The sequence below is a fragment of the Histomonas meleagridis genome (genome assembly GCF_020186115.1).
Source record: "Histomonas meleagridis strain 2922-C6/04-10x chromosome Unknown contig_177, whole genome shotgun sequence".
Taxonomy (NCBI): domain Eukaryota; phylum Parabasalia; order Tritrichomonadida; family Dientamoebidae; genus Histomonas; species Histomonas meleagridis.
The window spans coordinates 85,094-102,037 of NW_027150794.1; the positions used below are offsets into that span (position 1 = coordinate 85,094).

At 28.7% G+C, this 16,944-nt stretch overlaps 6 protein-coding genes across 6 annotated transcripts; 4 read left to right on the forward strand and 2 right to left on the reverse strand.

The window, feature by feature from the left end:
• Positions 1-1,341: 1,341 nt before the first annotated feature.
• Positions 1,342-1,791, reverse strand: GO595_002364 (ribosomal protein S19e; the record flags this gene model as incomplete). Its single annotated transcript, XM_067915265.1, has 1 exon — positions 1,342-1,791. The coding sequence occupies one exon, from the start codon at positions 1,789-1,791 to the stop codon at positions 1,342-1,344; it is 450 nt and encodes a 149-aa protein (XP_067777481.1).
• A 938-nt stretch (positions 1,792-2,729) lies between these two features.
• On the reverse strand, positions 2,730-3,152 carry GO595_002365 (negative regulator of the PHO system; the record flags this gene model as incomplete). The annotated part of the gene is made up of 1 exon (XM_067915266.1): positions 2,730-3,152. One exon carries the CDS (start codon positions 3,150-3,152, stop codon positions 2,730-2,732), a length of 423 nt encoding a protein of 140 aa, XP_067777482.1.
• Positions 3,153-3,684: 532 nt separating this feature from the next.
• On the forward strand, positions 3,685-4,221 carry GO595_002366 (uncharacterized protein; the record flags this gene model as incomplete). Its single annotated transcript, XM_067915268.1, has 1 exon — positions 3,685-4,221. The coding sequence occupies one exon, from the start codon at positions 3,685-3,687 to the stop codon at positions 4,219-4,221; it is 537 nt and encodes a 178-aa protein (XP_067777483.1).
• Positions 4,222-4,631: 410 nt separating this feature from the next.
• GO595_002367 (Clan SB, family S8, subtilisin-like serine peptidase) lies at positions 4,632-7,682 on the forward strand (the record flags this gene model as incomplete). Its single annotated transcript, XM_067915269.1, has 1 exon — positions 4,632-7,682. The coding sequence occupies one exon, from the start codon at positions 4,632-4,634 to the stop codon at positions 7,680-7,682; it is 3,051 nt and encodes a 1,016-aa protein (XP_067777484.1).
• Positions 7,683-8,045: 363 nt separating this feature from the next.
• On the forward strand, positions 8,046-9,059 carry GO595_002368 (uncharacterized protein; the record flags this gene model as incomplete). Its single annotated transcript, XM_067915270.1, has 1 exon — positions 8,046-9,059. One exon carries the CDS (start codon positions 8,046-8,048, stop codon positions 9,057-9,059), a length of 1,014 nt encoding a protein of 337 aa, XP_067777485.1.
• A 1,507-nt stretch (positions 9,060-10,566) lies between these two features.
• On the forward strand, positions 10,567-11,151 carry GO595_002369 (small GTP-binding protein; the record flags this gene model as incomplete). The annotated part of the gene is made up of 1 exon (XM_067915271.1): positions 10,567-11,151. The coding sequence occupies one exon, from the start codon at positions 10,567-10,569 to the stop codon at positions 11,149-11,151; it is 585 nt and encodes a 194-aa protein (XP_067777486.1).
• Between the last annotated feature and the right edge of the window lie 5,793 nt (positions 11,152-16,944).

Sequence of the window (16,944 nt, forward strand, 5' to 3'; positions counted from 1 at the left end):
AAAAACATTCCGCATAAACGCACTATATAATAAAGCCATGAAATATATTCAGGTTTGTATGGTAATTTGATGTTCAAATTTATGTCGAAACTTTGCAGGACAGGGGAAATTTGTTTCAACTAACCTCTTCATTGAGTTGGGTGACATGGGCTGTGGCGAAGGCTGAAGATATTGTTTTGGAATCTGTGGTATTGGTACAATGAAGATTTTTTGTTTTTGTGCAATTTTCTCCCTTATTGTCCATTTTTTAAGCTCAGCAGTATTATGTTGAAACAAAGGAATTCTACACAAAAATTCAGCAGATAATTCTTTACCAGGAGGCAAAGCAGAATAACCAAGCTGTTGGAAAGAACCATTGATTGAAGATTTGCATTTTCCAAATAACAAACGCAACTGTTGAATATTAATTGCAATTGAGTTTGATAAGAAAACGATTCCACAAACCATTGATCTTTTCCAATCATTTTGATCTCTTCTTTCAATGAAATTCCTAATTTGTTTCATTCTCATTATAAATGACTCTAGTCTTTCACCTTTTCTTGATTTACCAATTTCGCTGTTAAATGTTTTTCTTAAATTTTCATAAGCTTCCAAATCAGGAGCAGATAAAAGCTGCCAATGATTGGGAAGATTATTTATTGTAGAAACTTGGAGATTTTGTTGCATCTATAGATGTGAAATAATAAAAAGCGTCTGCTGAAAAAGTGTAGAATGGATTTCAATGATAAGACCACCCATTTGAATGAATTGACCACCAATGCACTGGATCATTGAATGCTGTCATAAAAATTCAATGGGTAAAGGTCTCTTTTTAAGGTAACCTTTTTTACTTAACGTTTAACTCACAAAACGAAGGATTTATGTTTGAGTCAATATACTTTTCAAGATCGAATGATATTTCATAATACCTCATTTTATGATTTTGTTTTTATTAATAATTGTAAATATTTCTGATTTTGAAATGAAATTTATAATTTTCTTTAAAATGTAACTGTATTAAAATAATATAAACGATTTGTTCCGACACAAACAAAATAATGCTAAGTAATTAAAATCAAATTAAATATAGTTTTAAAATACGATCTAACCACATATGTCGATATGTGATATCAACACGTTCCTCGAAAATTCCTATATAACACCTATAAATATTTAATATTTCATAATGTAAAAGAAATAAAAATTCAATTCGTTAAATGAAGAAAGAATTATTTAATTACGATATGAAGACTGAAGATTTATGCAATAGAAGTTGGTTATTTGACTCGTAAAATAAATAGTACAAATTAAAAAAAAAATTAATATTCCAACAATGGGAGAAAAAAATAAATTTGATCATCTTTATTGTTGTGACAAGACGCCTTTAGCAATAAGATCGAGTTGTTTTTGACCCTTTGGTGTGATAACACGACCACCCTTAGCATCTTTCTTAACATAACCGATTTCTTCTAATTGCTTGAGCATTGTGCGAACAACCTTTCCACTAGCTTGAGCAAAGTGTCTTGGTGCAGAACCGTAGTTCTTGTTTCCACCAAATTTGTTACGGAGATATTGAACACTTGTTCCTGGGTGAAGATAAACTGTACGGGCAACAGCTGCTGCACGGGTGTACCACCAGTTGATTAAACATGGTGGCATTTGCTTGAGATGTCCTGTTTTAACTAAGTCAGCCCATTTTGGTGCTTCGATAAGGTGATTTTGTTCGAAGAATTTGGAAAGTTGTTCAATGAAAGCATCTGCGGCGACATCGCGAACATTAACTACTTTTGATCCTTTCGCTGCTCCAATCATATGGAAAAAGGAAGGCCAACTCAACCCTGTCAATTTTCATGAACGATATGCATATTTTTCAATGAGGTTTAGTTCGACCAAATAAAAGTTGAAACCATTTTCTCTTTGCTGCACTTGTACAAGCAGTTTGATAGTATAAAATTCATATAATTAATAATAAGTTGTGTTTAATATGTCAAATAAATTAATTTATTGAAAATGTAAAAATAAATTTGATATCGAATACAGCAAATTTTTTATGATTACTAAAAGCGTTTCGTTTGCTGCGAATGCGAATACAATTAAACTCACGAAATTCAGTGTGCAATTGCTCATAGCTCATAAATATACAAACAATACTTAGTGACTCTTAACATTATTTTCAGTATGTAATCACATTATTTAAAAGCTCTGTATATGTCACTCATTCCAATTTTATTGCAGCTTTGTCAAGAAATCGAAACAAGTTACAAACAAAAATGAATTTCACAAATGGCATTCACCTTCACAGTTCAGTACATTTGCTAATTGTCAATTAATTTTCGCTCATTTCCCTCAGACTGGTCACAGTGTATCGAACTTTTCGTCAGTGTACATTTCTCTCGGCAGAACATTGAGCACGCGCGCCACTGTCTGATTGGTACATTCCCTTCCATCAACTTCATCGAGATGTCATGCGCATGTTCTCATTCTTGACTTCGATCGAATCGATAATTTCTCAAAAAGCATGAAAAAATTGAAATTCCTGTGGATAAGGATAAGGATTATTATGGCACAACCGAAATCAAATAATATGAAAAGAGAATTATCAATGACAAACTTAAATTGTCAGGAATATATTTATATAGCGAAGAAGCATGCGAAATGAATATTTCCAAAAGTAAAAATAATTCCACATTTGTTATAATGAAAAATATTATCCACAAATAATAAAAAAATCAAAGAGAACATAATAATATTCACAACGACAGTTCTTTGAACACTGGGTACGACAATGCCTCTTTTGCTGTGATGCGCTTTGCCGGATTCAACTGAAGCAAGTCTTCCAACAATTGGCACAAATCGTTTCCGACGTTTCCTAACTGCGAACGTATTCCTTGTCCAACTATTGGCGACACAGATTTCGGAAATCTTTTAAACGAACGTACTTCGGGCCAATATTCATTTGTTGGCGTACCGAATATTCGGAACATTTCAATGATTTGTTCTTCGTCATCGTTATAAGGGAACAATGGAACGCCAGTGATCATTTCGGAAATGACACATCCGACACTCCATATATCGGCGGACAAGTCGTATTTCTCAGATTTCATCAATATTTCGGGCGATCGATACCATTGTGTGACGACTTCATGTGATAAAACTGAATCAGGAATATTCATAATTCGTGATAACCCAAAATCACATAGTTTTAAACATTTAAATTCAGTTATTAATATGTTTTGTGGCTTAATGTCTCGATGAATTATGTTTTTACTATGGATGTAATTAATAGCTTTAAGTAGTTGATATGAAAATGAGATGATTTCGGAGTGTGATAACTTCATATTCTTGAATTTCATATAACGTTTTAAATCATATTTGCAATATTCGAAAATTATAATTATTTGATTTTCTTCACTTTTAACTTCCTTTAATTCAACTATGTTTCTATGTTTTAATCTTTTTAGTATAGATATTTCTCTTAATGTTGTGCATGGAATTCCTTCTTTTAAACTACTAATTTGTATCTTTTTAACAGCAACAACTTCACCAGTTTCATCATTTTTCATCTTATACACTTTCCCATACGTTCCTTGTCCAATTAAAACAACGTCATTATCCATTTAATGAAAAAAATGTTTTGTACATCAAAATCATTTCAAGTGCCACTTTTCTTCGAAACAAAGATTCACAAATAAACGTATTTTTTGCATGGATGAAATCGAACAATTAAGATTACAAAGATATCGAACTGCACAATTAATATTTGATCAAGAATTTCTGGAAGACAAAAACCAACTAATGTTTATTCAAACAATGAACCAAGAAAATTTAAGGATTCTTGAACTAGAAGAACAGTATCAAAATGGGAAAATTGCTTTTGAAAATGCAATAAAAGAAATCGAAAAGAAAATCGATAACATTGAAGCAAGAGCCAAATCCTCTTCAATAGAAATCGAGAAACTTGAAAATTACATCGACAAATATGATCGCATCATATCCAATCAAAAAACGCTCAGCAAAAACGGAATGAAAGAAGACAGAGCCACTTTTACGCAAGCAACGAAATTATTAAATGACCGAATTCAACAGATACAATCGAATTTGGAGCAAATTGAAGAAAGAATTAATTCCTTTGAACAGAAGTCAGTTCTCTCTAATCCGGAAGCGCAAGAACTGTATTTGCAACTCGTTTCTCTCTTAAATGCACAAGAAAAAGAACTTCGTTCGTTGTCTCACAAAACGTGAACGATCACAAAAAACTGTTTATTTTTGAAAAATTCGATAAAGCATGCCAAGCTGTCAATTGACCGGAACTTGTAAACCGTTACTGCCACACAAAAATTACTTTTTTTGAGGGGGTCTATTCATTTGCCACCAAATTTTTTGAATGAGGGGAAAACTGCAACTCATTCATTTAAATTTGAACGGTTCAACTGAGGTTTTTGTTAGGGGTTGTACAACCTCAAATGTTGTATCTGGTTGCATTCCTCTTCCTTATTGACAAGTTATCATTTGATACATCGATAAATGGGCGAATTACTATGCAAAAGTCGAATAAGCAAATCAATTCATATACTAATGGTTGGTATTATATTTGGATTCAAAACAAATCAAATACTGATATCAAACAATACCTTAAATTAGAGGCGTCTAATATGGTATACAATGGAGTCTACAAACAATATTTGACAATTTCAGATATAAATTATCTGAAAGATAAAGCAGTATTACGTATGATAACTCCAAGCGAAAAAATCGCATCGGTATCAGAGCACCTTATAGTCCATACCTCCAAAAACGCCCAATTAAACATATCAAATCCAATCGATAAAATATCCGATACTTCATACATCGTTACGACGACAACACCAACTGAAACTGCCCAAATCCTTTCAGAGATACCCGAAGTCATATCTATCATATCACAACCCAAACCAATTCCATGCAATTACGTCACCAGTGGCTATGTTCAAAAGCGCCAATCACCAGTATTCGATGAAACTTATCAACGTTACATAGTTCCAACATATCTATCACAATATGGCATCACCGGATCTGGCCAAGTCATCACCGTTTTGGACTCTCCGATTGATTGGCTTCACACCATGTTTTATGATGACTATGACGATGGCATTCTTGGTCTTAATTCTATGTTTAACAAAGTTCTTAGCGATCATCGAAAATTTTCATATTATAACACACAGCATTGCGTTGGTCAATTTGTATCAACATCGACTGACACATTTCGATCATTAGAGATGGGATATGATTCACATGGTACACATGTTGCAGGCTCATTAGCAGGCAAAGCTTATGATTCTAAGTCATCAATTTCAGCATTTAATGGCGTAGCACCAGATGCAAAGATTGCGTACTTTGGATCATTAAGTTCATGTAATGACTTCTTTAGATATCCGACTAGAATCCCTACGACAATGGAAAGTGTTGGGTCATATATTAGTACCAATAGTTGGGTATATGGATTTGATTATTATCTTCAAGGTGAAAATGATTATAATACATTAGCGACATCTGATTCATCAATATTATATGTATTTTCAGCCGGTAATTATGGAAGTTCTAATGCTGCATATTCTATAGGTTCTCCTTCTATTTGTTGTAACATATTAACTGTCGGCGCGTTAGATATGATCAAAACAGACAAAGATATAACTATCGAAATAACTACTGAAGATAATACGAAAATTGAAACCATCGAAATTGTTAGTAATTATCAAGCAGATACTTTTAATTATATTGATGCAAAACTTTTACTTTATAACGCTGATAATAGTCAACCACCAAATTCTATTTATTCTGTAGCATATGTTGATGGTACAAGTTGGCAACGAGTAGATACACAAACTGTATATAGTTTCTTCAATAAGATTTTGGCAGTATATAATCAACAAAGTGTTAAAACAATGATAATATATAGTACAAATAATATAATGACGGATTTGTTAAATGCTGGTGGTATTACTCATGGATCATTATGTTTAATATATTGTTCAGATTCAAAAATCAAAAATTATATTGGACAAAATATAACATTAAAGAAAGTTACATCAGGAGTCGAAATTAAAAATGATTCATTAGAAAGAGCTTCATATTCTTCAATGGGTCCAACACTTAAAGGTATATTAAAACCTGATGTAGTTGCACCAGGTACAAGTATAATGAGTGCAGCATCACAAGTTTTAGCAACTAATAATCATGGAAGTGATGACGTACCATCAGAATTACATTCGATTGTAATAATGCAAGGAACTTCTATGTCTACGCCAGTTGTTTCAGGTTCTTTAGCTTTAATTAGACAATATTTCACTGATAAGAAATATTTGGATACAGAAATTCAACCACATTCTACTTTAATACGTGCATGTATAATTAATTCCGCTGTAAGTAATCAGAAAACTCCAAATAATATGATAGGTCATGGATCTATCGATTTATCAACACTTTTACCTGTTAATGAAGACGAAAATAAAGAATTTGGATTAAGAATTAGTGAAACATTTGAAATTAAAGGTAAGAAACATTATTCTTCAAAGATTACTATTAATAATAATAAGAAACCTTTAAAGATTACAATGTCTTATATGGATACTGTTATATCAATTGATTCATTAATACCTATTTATAATGATTTAGATTTAGTGGTTATATCTAATACAGGAGAAATATTTTATGGTAATCATAAAAGTAATAATCAAGAAGAACATTTAACAACAAATGAAAAAGTAATTATAAATACTGATGAATTAAATATCGGTGAATATACTATACATATATTTAGTAATGAAGTTTGTGATACACAAGTTTCTGTTGTTGTTAATGGTCCATTTAATCATAATGATGTAACTACAAATCAAAAGTATTTAACTTTCCAAGAAGATTCAAAATGTATAGCAAAATCACTTGGTACATGTGATAATGGTGTAATGAAATGTGTTGGTCCATATAATGGTAACTTATGTCAAACAGAATTAAAGTCATTAAAGAGAGGTTCGGTGGATTATACAATACCAGAAAATGGTTTAATGTATTTCATTGTTTCTTCAAATAATGTAAAGTCTGCATCGATTAAAATTTCAACAACGTCAGGTTGTAACTTAACAAATTATGTAACAATTTGGATATTAGAAACTAATGGTATGAGTCCATTAACATTTACTGATTATGATACACCAATTAGATTAACTAATGATAGTCCTTCTTATTCTTTCGATCTAAATCTTGATGTTACCAATACTTACTTCATGATATTCAACAATAACAATAAAAGTAATGAATATGTCATAGAATATAACGTTGATTATATTGTTGAACCTTCCGAAGAAGAAGAAGAAACTCAAATTTCATCAGAACATCAAACGAAATCAAGCATTGAAAAATCTGAAATTGAACAGAGCGGTATTGAAAAGTCTGAAATTGAACAGAGCGGTATTGAAAAGTCTGAAGCTGAATCACGCACTGATACTAATACTAATACTGGTGCTGTGTCACCTATCGATCAAAATACTTCATACTTAAGTGATAAAGGTAATAGAAATGGTTTCTCCGTGTTCGGATTAGAAGAAACTTTGTCTATAATGATAATAGTTTTAATTGTAGGTGTGGTGTTTGTGTTAATTGTTTCAATTATTGTGGTCTCTGTTTTGTCTAAAAAGAATAATAGTGTAAGTAGTTTCTCAGGACCTTAAATAAATAACGAGACGTTTTAGTAATTAATTGTTTCCTTTGATAAATAAAACCATTTTTTTTTCTTTAAGAAATGTTTTAATAAAAATTTAAATTTTAAAAATCCTAATTTAGAATTTCTAAAAAAAAATTTCTCGCTAACAATGAAACTTCAAATATTTCGGCACTTTTATATCAATATCAGAAATCGATTTGAAAGATATATCAAAAAACTCAAAATGGAATTAACGGTTTCGATTGCACTTTTTCGTAAACTCATACTCGAACGTTATTGGCAAATGGGGGATTCTATGAAAGTTTTCAGCAAAAAAAATCATTCCAAGATTTTTAACTGTACAATAACTGTCGAAAAAGGTCACGAAAGAATGGTTCATATTTTAACATCATCTTTTTATTTTGATGTTGTTTCTAATCATTGGGGAAAAATCCTTTATCATATAACAACAGAGCACTTTGTTTCAGTATCATACAAGGGGAAAGTTGTTACCATTGTTTATGATGGTAAATCAACTCTAAAGCTAACTTGTCAAACATGTGATAAAGCAATTAAACTTGTAGATGCACTTCAACTTGAGCCAGCAGAGACTCCTCCTACGCCACGAGAAGTTTATGCCACCACCAAAGTTCTTACTCAACTCAATCTTGAACCCGATGAAGTTACTAAAATCAATTCAGAACTCACCACTCTTATCACAAAGCTTCTCAACAAGATTGACAATTCGGTGGCCTTCAATCCATGTTTTTCTGACATTCTTTCCTGTGTATATCGTATTCGATTTCCCCGTGGAGACATAAACAAAAATATATCCTCACTTAAGTCAGAGCTTTATTTATATTTTCTTCTTTTATTTGTAAACTCTTTAGAACGTGCATCCCAACTTAAATCCAGTCGAGATTATCTCATACGAATTGTCGGTAATTTAGGTAATACCATTTCTATTATAGCCGACGATCTTCGTATCAACGTCAAGCATCTTTTGGGCGCATGTAACCTCTACTGCGAGGGAGGTAGCGTTGCGGGAATCTACAACGAAAGCAAAAAGTTGCAGGTGACCGTTATGGAGAAATTTGCTGACGAACGAAAAGATTTAGAAATTAAGGATTTCACACTGATAGATAAGATCTTTTCGATAGCCGTGATGGTTATTTGCGGAGGACTTGCTGGCGTATATCAATTTAGCATTGATACACTCACAAAAGAAATTGTTGAATACGTCTGCTCAATAAGGTCCGGAAGAATAACGGAAACAAGCAAGCTCGACTTGCAAATGAAAATATTCGCTGGAGATATGTTGAGATGTTGTAATGAGACAAGATATGAGCCAGAATTCCAATATGTGTTTGCAATATGGGTATTGATAGGCGAGCCAATAAATTGAAATTATTTAGTAAAATTTTATTTATTTGCAAATAAAAAAGATGTTATAATGTGATGCGCAGTCATTCTTCCCTAATTGTTTTCTAAGAAATAAATGATTGAATTGAGGATTAATTTAATTTGATTTTTCATAATTGATCTTCAAAAAGGAAAAATGTAGAACTTAAAGTAATTAAATTTATGCGATTTTTAAGAAAAAGTGTTGAAGAATTGAAACATTTTTGGTTTTATTATCGTGTTCCACGGTTATATGATATGTATGTATAAAATATCAACACAGCGCTTATTTTTGCATCTGATTGTGGTAATATTGAAATAGTAAAATTACTTCTTGAACAAAAAAGAATTGATATTAATGCTAAAAACATTTATATCTTTAATTTAAAATAATTTATTTTAATAATTTTTTGTTTCAAAATAATATTTGGAAATCATACAAATTATTTAAAACAGCACTTATGTTAGCATCTGAAAATGGTCATATAGAAATAGTTAAATTACTTCTTGAACAAAAAAGAAATGATATTAATGTAAAAGATATATATTTACTTTGAATGATATTTATTATTAAAATTTGATGTGTCAAGATAATATTTAGAAATATTTTAAAATATTTGGTAATACATTTCTTGTTGAATCTAAACTTAATCATATTGATATAGTTAAATTACTAAAAGAACAAAAAGAGTTTAATGTTAATGTTAAAGATATTTTTTTGTTTTATTTATGATTTCTTTTGATAATTTTATGAGATTTATAACTAATATATGGAAATTATTTAAATAATTTGATACATCACTTATTAATGTAACGAAAAAAGATCATCCAGAAATAGTTTAATTGCTTCTTTTACACAAACAAATTGATGTTAATGGGCAAAATATTTGTATGTTTTATATAATATTCATTTAAATAATTTGATATTTAATCGTCAAATTTGGGAATTATTTAAATAGTTTTGTATCATTAATGAGAGCAACTAAAAATTGTTGTACAGAATTAGTTAAATTATTCATTAATCAAAAAGGAATTGATGTAAATATCAAAGATTTTTATTTGGTCAATATAATGTATATTTAAATGTTTTAATGTTTTTAAATATTAATTGGAAATAAAACAAAATATTTCAAACAGCACTTGATATAGCAAAATCAAAAGGAAAGCAAGAAATTATCGAATTACTTCAAATGGAATAATCTCATTTTTAGATAATTGCTTCACATAACAAATATTTAATTTTCCCAATGAATTTATCAAAATCTTTCTTTTCCTTGTTGTTTCAAGAATATTTTGGGTTTAATTATTCTTTTAAGCGCATATTAAAAAGTATTAATAAAGGAGATTCGAAAACATTTCGTGCAAAACTCCCACAAATTTTAACGATTATTTTTGTCTCAAAAACTTGTATTGTAAATGTTCAAGTTTAGCATATTTTGCCGGTGATGATTGAAAATTGAAAGAATATAAAATCTCGATACAATACAAAAATTTCTTACTTCATTATTTTCATGATTGATTGCAAAATTGTTGTATTCGGAGCAGGAGGTGTCGGTAAATCAGCTCTAATGATACAATTTGTTCAAGGATATTTTGTATCTGATTATGATCCAACAATTGAAGATTCATATAAACGTGTTATAATTGTTGATGACGAAAAAATACAACTTGATATTCTTGATACAGCAGGACAAGATGACTTTGCACCAATGCGTATCACATACATGAGATCAGGAAAAGGTTTTATTATTGTTTATTCCATTGATGATCGTTCTTCATTTGAAGAAGTTCAAGAATTTTATGATGCACTTGTTCGAACAAAAGTAACAAAGAATATTCCAATTGTTATATGTGGAAACAAGTGCGATTTAGAAGATAAGCGTGTTGTTAGTAAAATAGAAGGACAAGAGCTTGCAAAAAAATTAGGTGCAGTGTTCTTTGAAACATCAGCATTTCTTGACAAGAACATTGATGAAACATTTACTGAACTTGTCAGAGCAATTAATAAGTCATTTTGCTTCAAGCAAAATCAAGAAACAAAAGTTCAAAAGAAGAATAAGAAGAAGATAATTGCATCATGCTGCAACTTGATTTAAATATTAAATAATCAATAAACGCGGATTTCAAAAAAAAAAAAAAATTTTATTAGATATTTTTATTAGATTTTTATATAAAAAGAAATAAAATTTAAATATTTTTTATATTTCTATAAAATACAAATACAAAAGAACTAATTAAACAACATTTATTATTTACGTGATTTTCCGAACAAAAGTTCTTTTCTTCTTGAAGCAGCCTTATCTTGATTATCAGAGAGCCACAAGTTCAGTTCGTTTTCTTTACTACTTGGTAATTTTCCTAAACCCACCAAATGTTTCAAGAACTGTGGTATTATATCTCTTGAAATATCTATAATCAATTTACTAATCAAAGTTTCGATATTTGCAGTTAAATCCTGATAAATAATACCATTAAACAAACCATGGAATTCATTAATATCAGGAATCACATTATTTTCAGGGTTATGATATGACAAATTTAAAGTCACTGGTGTAATTTTAAAGTATCTTAATAAAAAGTTACTATCGGCCCGATTGATCATCACTTTTAATTCTTTCGATTTATTCCCTTCCAAGAAAGAAGAATGATCAATCGTAATGATAGGTAAAACGCCATCATTTAACAATATTCGTGGAAGTCTTATATCAGGTCTTTCAAAGCCGAACTTCATAGTTGGTTTTGAAGGCATTCCAATATCATTATTTAAAATAGATTTTATTAATATACCAAAGAAAGTCGACTCATATATTACTATTGTTGGGTCCAAATTAATTTCGAAATGATTATAAAACTTTATACCTCCAATAGGTGGTTTAGATTTAGCTTGTATTCGTAATAATGGGGTTTTTACTTTGGGATCAACTCGATCTAACCAACGACTAAAGATTAAATTAGTTTTAGCTGATACACGTGCATCATTAATCTTTAAATCGTCAACTAATAACATCGAATTTGAAGATCCGTCGATTTTCTTTTCTTGTTGGAATGTTAAATCAGTAGAAACTAAGAAACAAATTGGGTTTTTAAGATTATCGAATAAGAATAATTGACATTTAGAGATGTAAGTATTAAATGTTATATTAAGTAATGAAACTTCTTGATTATTATTCGGATTATTATTACTATTTGTTGTAATGTTTTTCTCGGATTTTATGGTCATTAACGCATGTGATATTTCTTGGATATATTGTTTAATACATGCAATGTCTTTAGGATTACAATTTAAACTAATGTTTTTAATGAAGGATTCTGCAATTAAGTTTTTATTATTGTTTAATTCGTTTTGATAAAAAATTACACGAATCCCTTCAATCATTCCAATCGATGATTTAATTTCATTAATGTTTTGGATGAAATTATTTTCTGTTGATATTGTTATAGTTTCAACATCTAAATTCGCTGCAATTAAATCTAAAGTTTGATGGAATTTTATGTTGAATTTAATTGGTTGAATTACACATAATAATTTAATGTCATATAATAAAGACTCAAATAATATTTGGATACTATTAATGGTTAAATCTAAAAAGATTTCTTGGAATTTCTCTAAGATTGAATCAATGTTATTTTTCTCTTGTAATATATTATGATTATGAATTGCTTTTGAAGTAGTAACTACTTTTTGTGATGGAGTACGTGATAATAAATGTAAAAGTAATTCTTCTTTATTATTACTTTTACTAGTAATATTTTCATTATGATTTGTTTCTTTATTTTTATTATTATTTTTATTCGTTTTGTTCATATCAGGAAGAAAATGTATAATCGCTTCAATAAATTCTTCGATATAACGAACAAATAATTGTGTTCCATAGATTTGTAATGTATCGATTTTTATTACTAAATCTTTTCCATAATTAATTTCGGGATTAATAATTTTAGCAAATGTTGGTGAAGCATCTTCATAATTCTTCGAATAATATGATAAATCAGTAGTATTTAATAATATTTGTGGCGATTTTAATGATACTTTAAACTCGACATTCGATTTAGGGTTTTTAGTTATGATTAAATTTAATGAAAAGTTAACTAATGTTAAATCAATTGATGTACCATAAATATTTTTAGTTTCAATTGGAAAACAATCGAAAATTCGAAATGAAAATGATGATGCATTATTTATATGAAATATAAATATTAATTTTAAGTCACTTAAAAAATATAATTCTTGTTTTCGTCTATAAAGTTGTCCAAACTTTTTAGTATATACTTCATTAACTAAAGGTGAATCAAATAAATTTAATATCGGATCTATTAACCATAAGAAATGTGCTACGTCTAACATTGCAAAAGGTGATACTTCACCATTCGAATATTTTAATATGAAATCAGTTGTTATAGCAGTTGCTCTAAAGTTTTTATATGTATCATAATTCGGATCATTAAATTGGTTAATATCAGCAATGAAATTATGTAACTTTTGATTATTTAATGGAGTTTTAATTATAAATTTAACTTCTAAATCGAAATCACTAAAATGTAATAATTGTGGGCCATTATTACATCTAAAAAGATTAAATTCATTTGAAGTTATATGATAAACTCCATTAATAATATTCGCCTTAAAATTAGTTAATGATAATATAGCTACATTCTTAAAGTCATCATAACGTTTACCGCCGACGAAATTAAATTTAATATTATCAACTTGAAAATGATATCTCCCATGAAATACATAACGTAATTCATCCCACCATTTCAAACTTGGTGAAGGATCATATGGCTTAGGTATTAATGATGTAATTGAATCCACGAAATCATCGAATATTTTCATCATATTACCTCCAATATATATACCGAAGTCACCTAAATTAATATTTAAATCACAATATAATTTAATGTCTGTAACTGTTCCTTTCGTAATGAATTCTTTACCTAATACTGTTATCGGTATATCAAGGAATTTTCCATCAGATATTTCACCAACTAATAATATTCCATTTAAGTTTAATTCTGATCCTTTAATAATTGGTTCTTTTAAGTTATAACAATTAATCGCTGCATCTTTTATGTTTACATTAATCTTTAAGCCTTCTAATGTCTCCCATTCTACATTAGGATATAATTCAGCTGTATTAGGATCAAATTCATGTAACATTTGAACTTTATTAACAACATTCCTTGAATCAAGTTTAATATCTAATCCTTGTGCTTCAATTAATAATCGATATTTATGAAATGTTTGTTTCTTAAATAAATTTTGATAATTCTCAAATAATAATTCTTGGAATTTATCATCTGCATATTGTTTTTGTTGTGGCGTAAATTGTAATTGTGAGATTTTACTTTGATAAATATATTCTAATATTGATTTCTCTTTTAAGTATTCTTGAATAGTATTCCCTAAAACAAATAATCGTTGATTTAAAAACGTGTCCGTCATTTTTAATGAGATTTTATCAACAATAATATGAAATGGTAATGGTAATGTCTCTGAATCAAATGTATGTGATGATGCCCAAGGTTTTATGATACGCCATCCATAAATTACGCCATATATAAAATCAGGAACATTAAACTTTTGTTGTTCAATAACACTAATCTTTGTAGCATTAAATGTTAAATATTCTTTGTCCGGACTTGAAATGATTAAACTTTTAATCTTTAAACATTGGAATGTATTTATATAACCATAAACTTCAGGAAATGTAATACATTTATTAGAATATTTAACATTCGATGATTTAGCTTGAACTTTAGCATTGTCAGTAAGTAATAATGTACCTGAAAACTTATTAATGTTAAATTGGAAGTCAGGAAAGTCTAAAACAAGACGTAATGGTTGATATATTGGATTACGTAATTTGGCATATAATTGAAAGATTTCAAGGCCATCAAAAGAGGTATAATAGAAATGAATCTTATCAATGTTTACAATTGGATTCATCTTCTTAAGATCTGAGATAGTGCCTTTTAGATTTGGTATACGAAGAAAATGTTCTGTAATGAATCCAATATTAAACTCAGTAATTTCAAATACAAAATGTGTAGGATTAATTGGTATAGGTCGTATTGGTATTGTTGTATCGACATAAAATGATTTAAATGATAAACAAAATGTCGGTAAAGAAATCCATTGAGTGACCGTTAATTCGGAGAACGTTAAGTTGATGTTGCCTGGATACATGCAAATATCAACATTTAAAGGACTAAGAGTAATGTTAGTACCAGATGTAGAAATACGTGCATCTTTGATGGAATTACTAGTAATGAGAAATGGATTAGTTTGAGAAATTAATGAATATATGGGAAATAGATCTGAATTGATTGAAAATACAAAAGGTGTTGTCGTGACTTCCTTATCTTGAATAAGATATTTAATAGAGCCTAAAGATAAATCAAGTTGTGAAACATTTGATCTTTTATATTCAAAATTAATTGACGTTTCCACAGAAACTGAATTTGGTAAACAAAGCTTAAATGATTTTATTTTTAGAAATAATTTTTTAAAATAGAAAAAAATTATTGATGATAAAGTTTTCATTTTAATTCCATTTAATGGATCATTAACTTTTGTTTTCCTATTTTTATTTCCAGAACCAATATTATATGTATTTAATTGTAAATTTAATTCATCGAAAGAAATTGTTATCTTTTTTGAAGTAATTGCAAATAAACCAAGAGAAACGTTCATATTTTTTGCCGAAAATTCTAAATCTTTATTTTTTAACTCTATGGATTCGAAAGAAAGCAATCCTGTTTGATTGACAATATTGACATCAGCATTTAAAGCTTGAGCAATAAGCTTAATCGGAAGAGACTTTAAGGCATAAATAGCAATTGCTATTGCTAGAATAATTACGACAAAAAATATGGAGGCAATCATAAAATCTTCTTGTATTTACTCTCAAACAACGATCCGAAATTTTGAATATTTTACATTTTTATGGTAGGAATTCAAATTTAAATTTCGATTAAAATTTAATCGGATGATAACATCAATAAAAAAATATTTTAAAAATGTAATTTATAAACAAATTATTAATCAATCTTTTTCCAACCATTTGATTCTTTATGTTTTTTCATAAAGAAAATCATATATACTATAAATTCCATCAAACAAATGAACATTAATATTGTTGACAACAAATCTTTTCTAAATTTCTTTGTATGAAACTTAAATTCAGAATTTCTTTTTGCCAATTCATTAATTACATTCATTGCGTCGTTTTTAATTTTATTTTTCATCATTAACATATCTTTATCTACACTTGAAACAATTCCACGTAATTCGCTTATTATATTTCCCCATGAATCAATTAATTCATTTCTTAAATCTTTTAAATTTTTCCCAATTAGTTCTATTTTATCCAAACTAATTAAAATCCGTTCTTGAACAATTCCGATTATAAAAGATTCGAGTTCTTCCAAATTTAATCCTTCTCCAGCGCGATAAATTAGTTCATTTATTTCACGGAACGAATCCTTAAACTTTTTTGGTGTGTCTGTTAGTATTCCGTTATTATAATTGATTTCATCTTGATAACGATAAAGTGTTTTCATATATTCTTTTCGTAATGTTTTAGTGATTTTATGTTTTCGTGGATTAATACTTAGTGACTTTCGATTCTTTTTATTAATCACATCAATGTTAATGGTTCTGTTGATTGGGGATTTGGGCGTAATGTGAACATAATTTAATGAATTGTTTTGTATGGTTCCATTGATTTGGCTTTTGATAGAGAAATAGCCAAAGGAAAAATTGAGTGGATTCATAAAAGAATATGAAAATTCACTGTTTTGTGTTATGAATATTAAATCAAAATGTGTTTGATTTTTTGTCAATTTTATGGTGTTAGTAATATGTCCATTCGAATTTGGAAATTCTA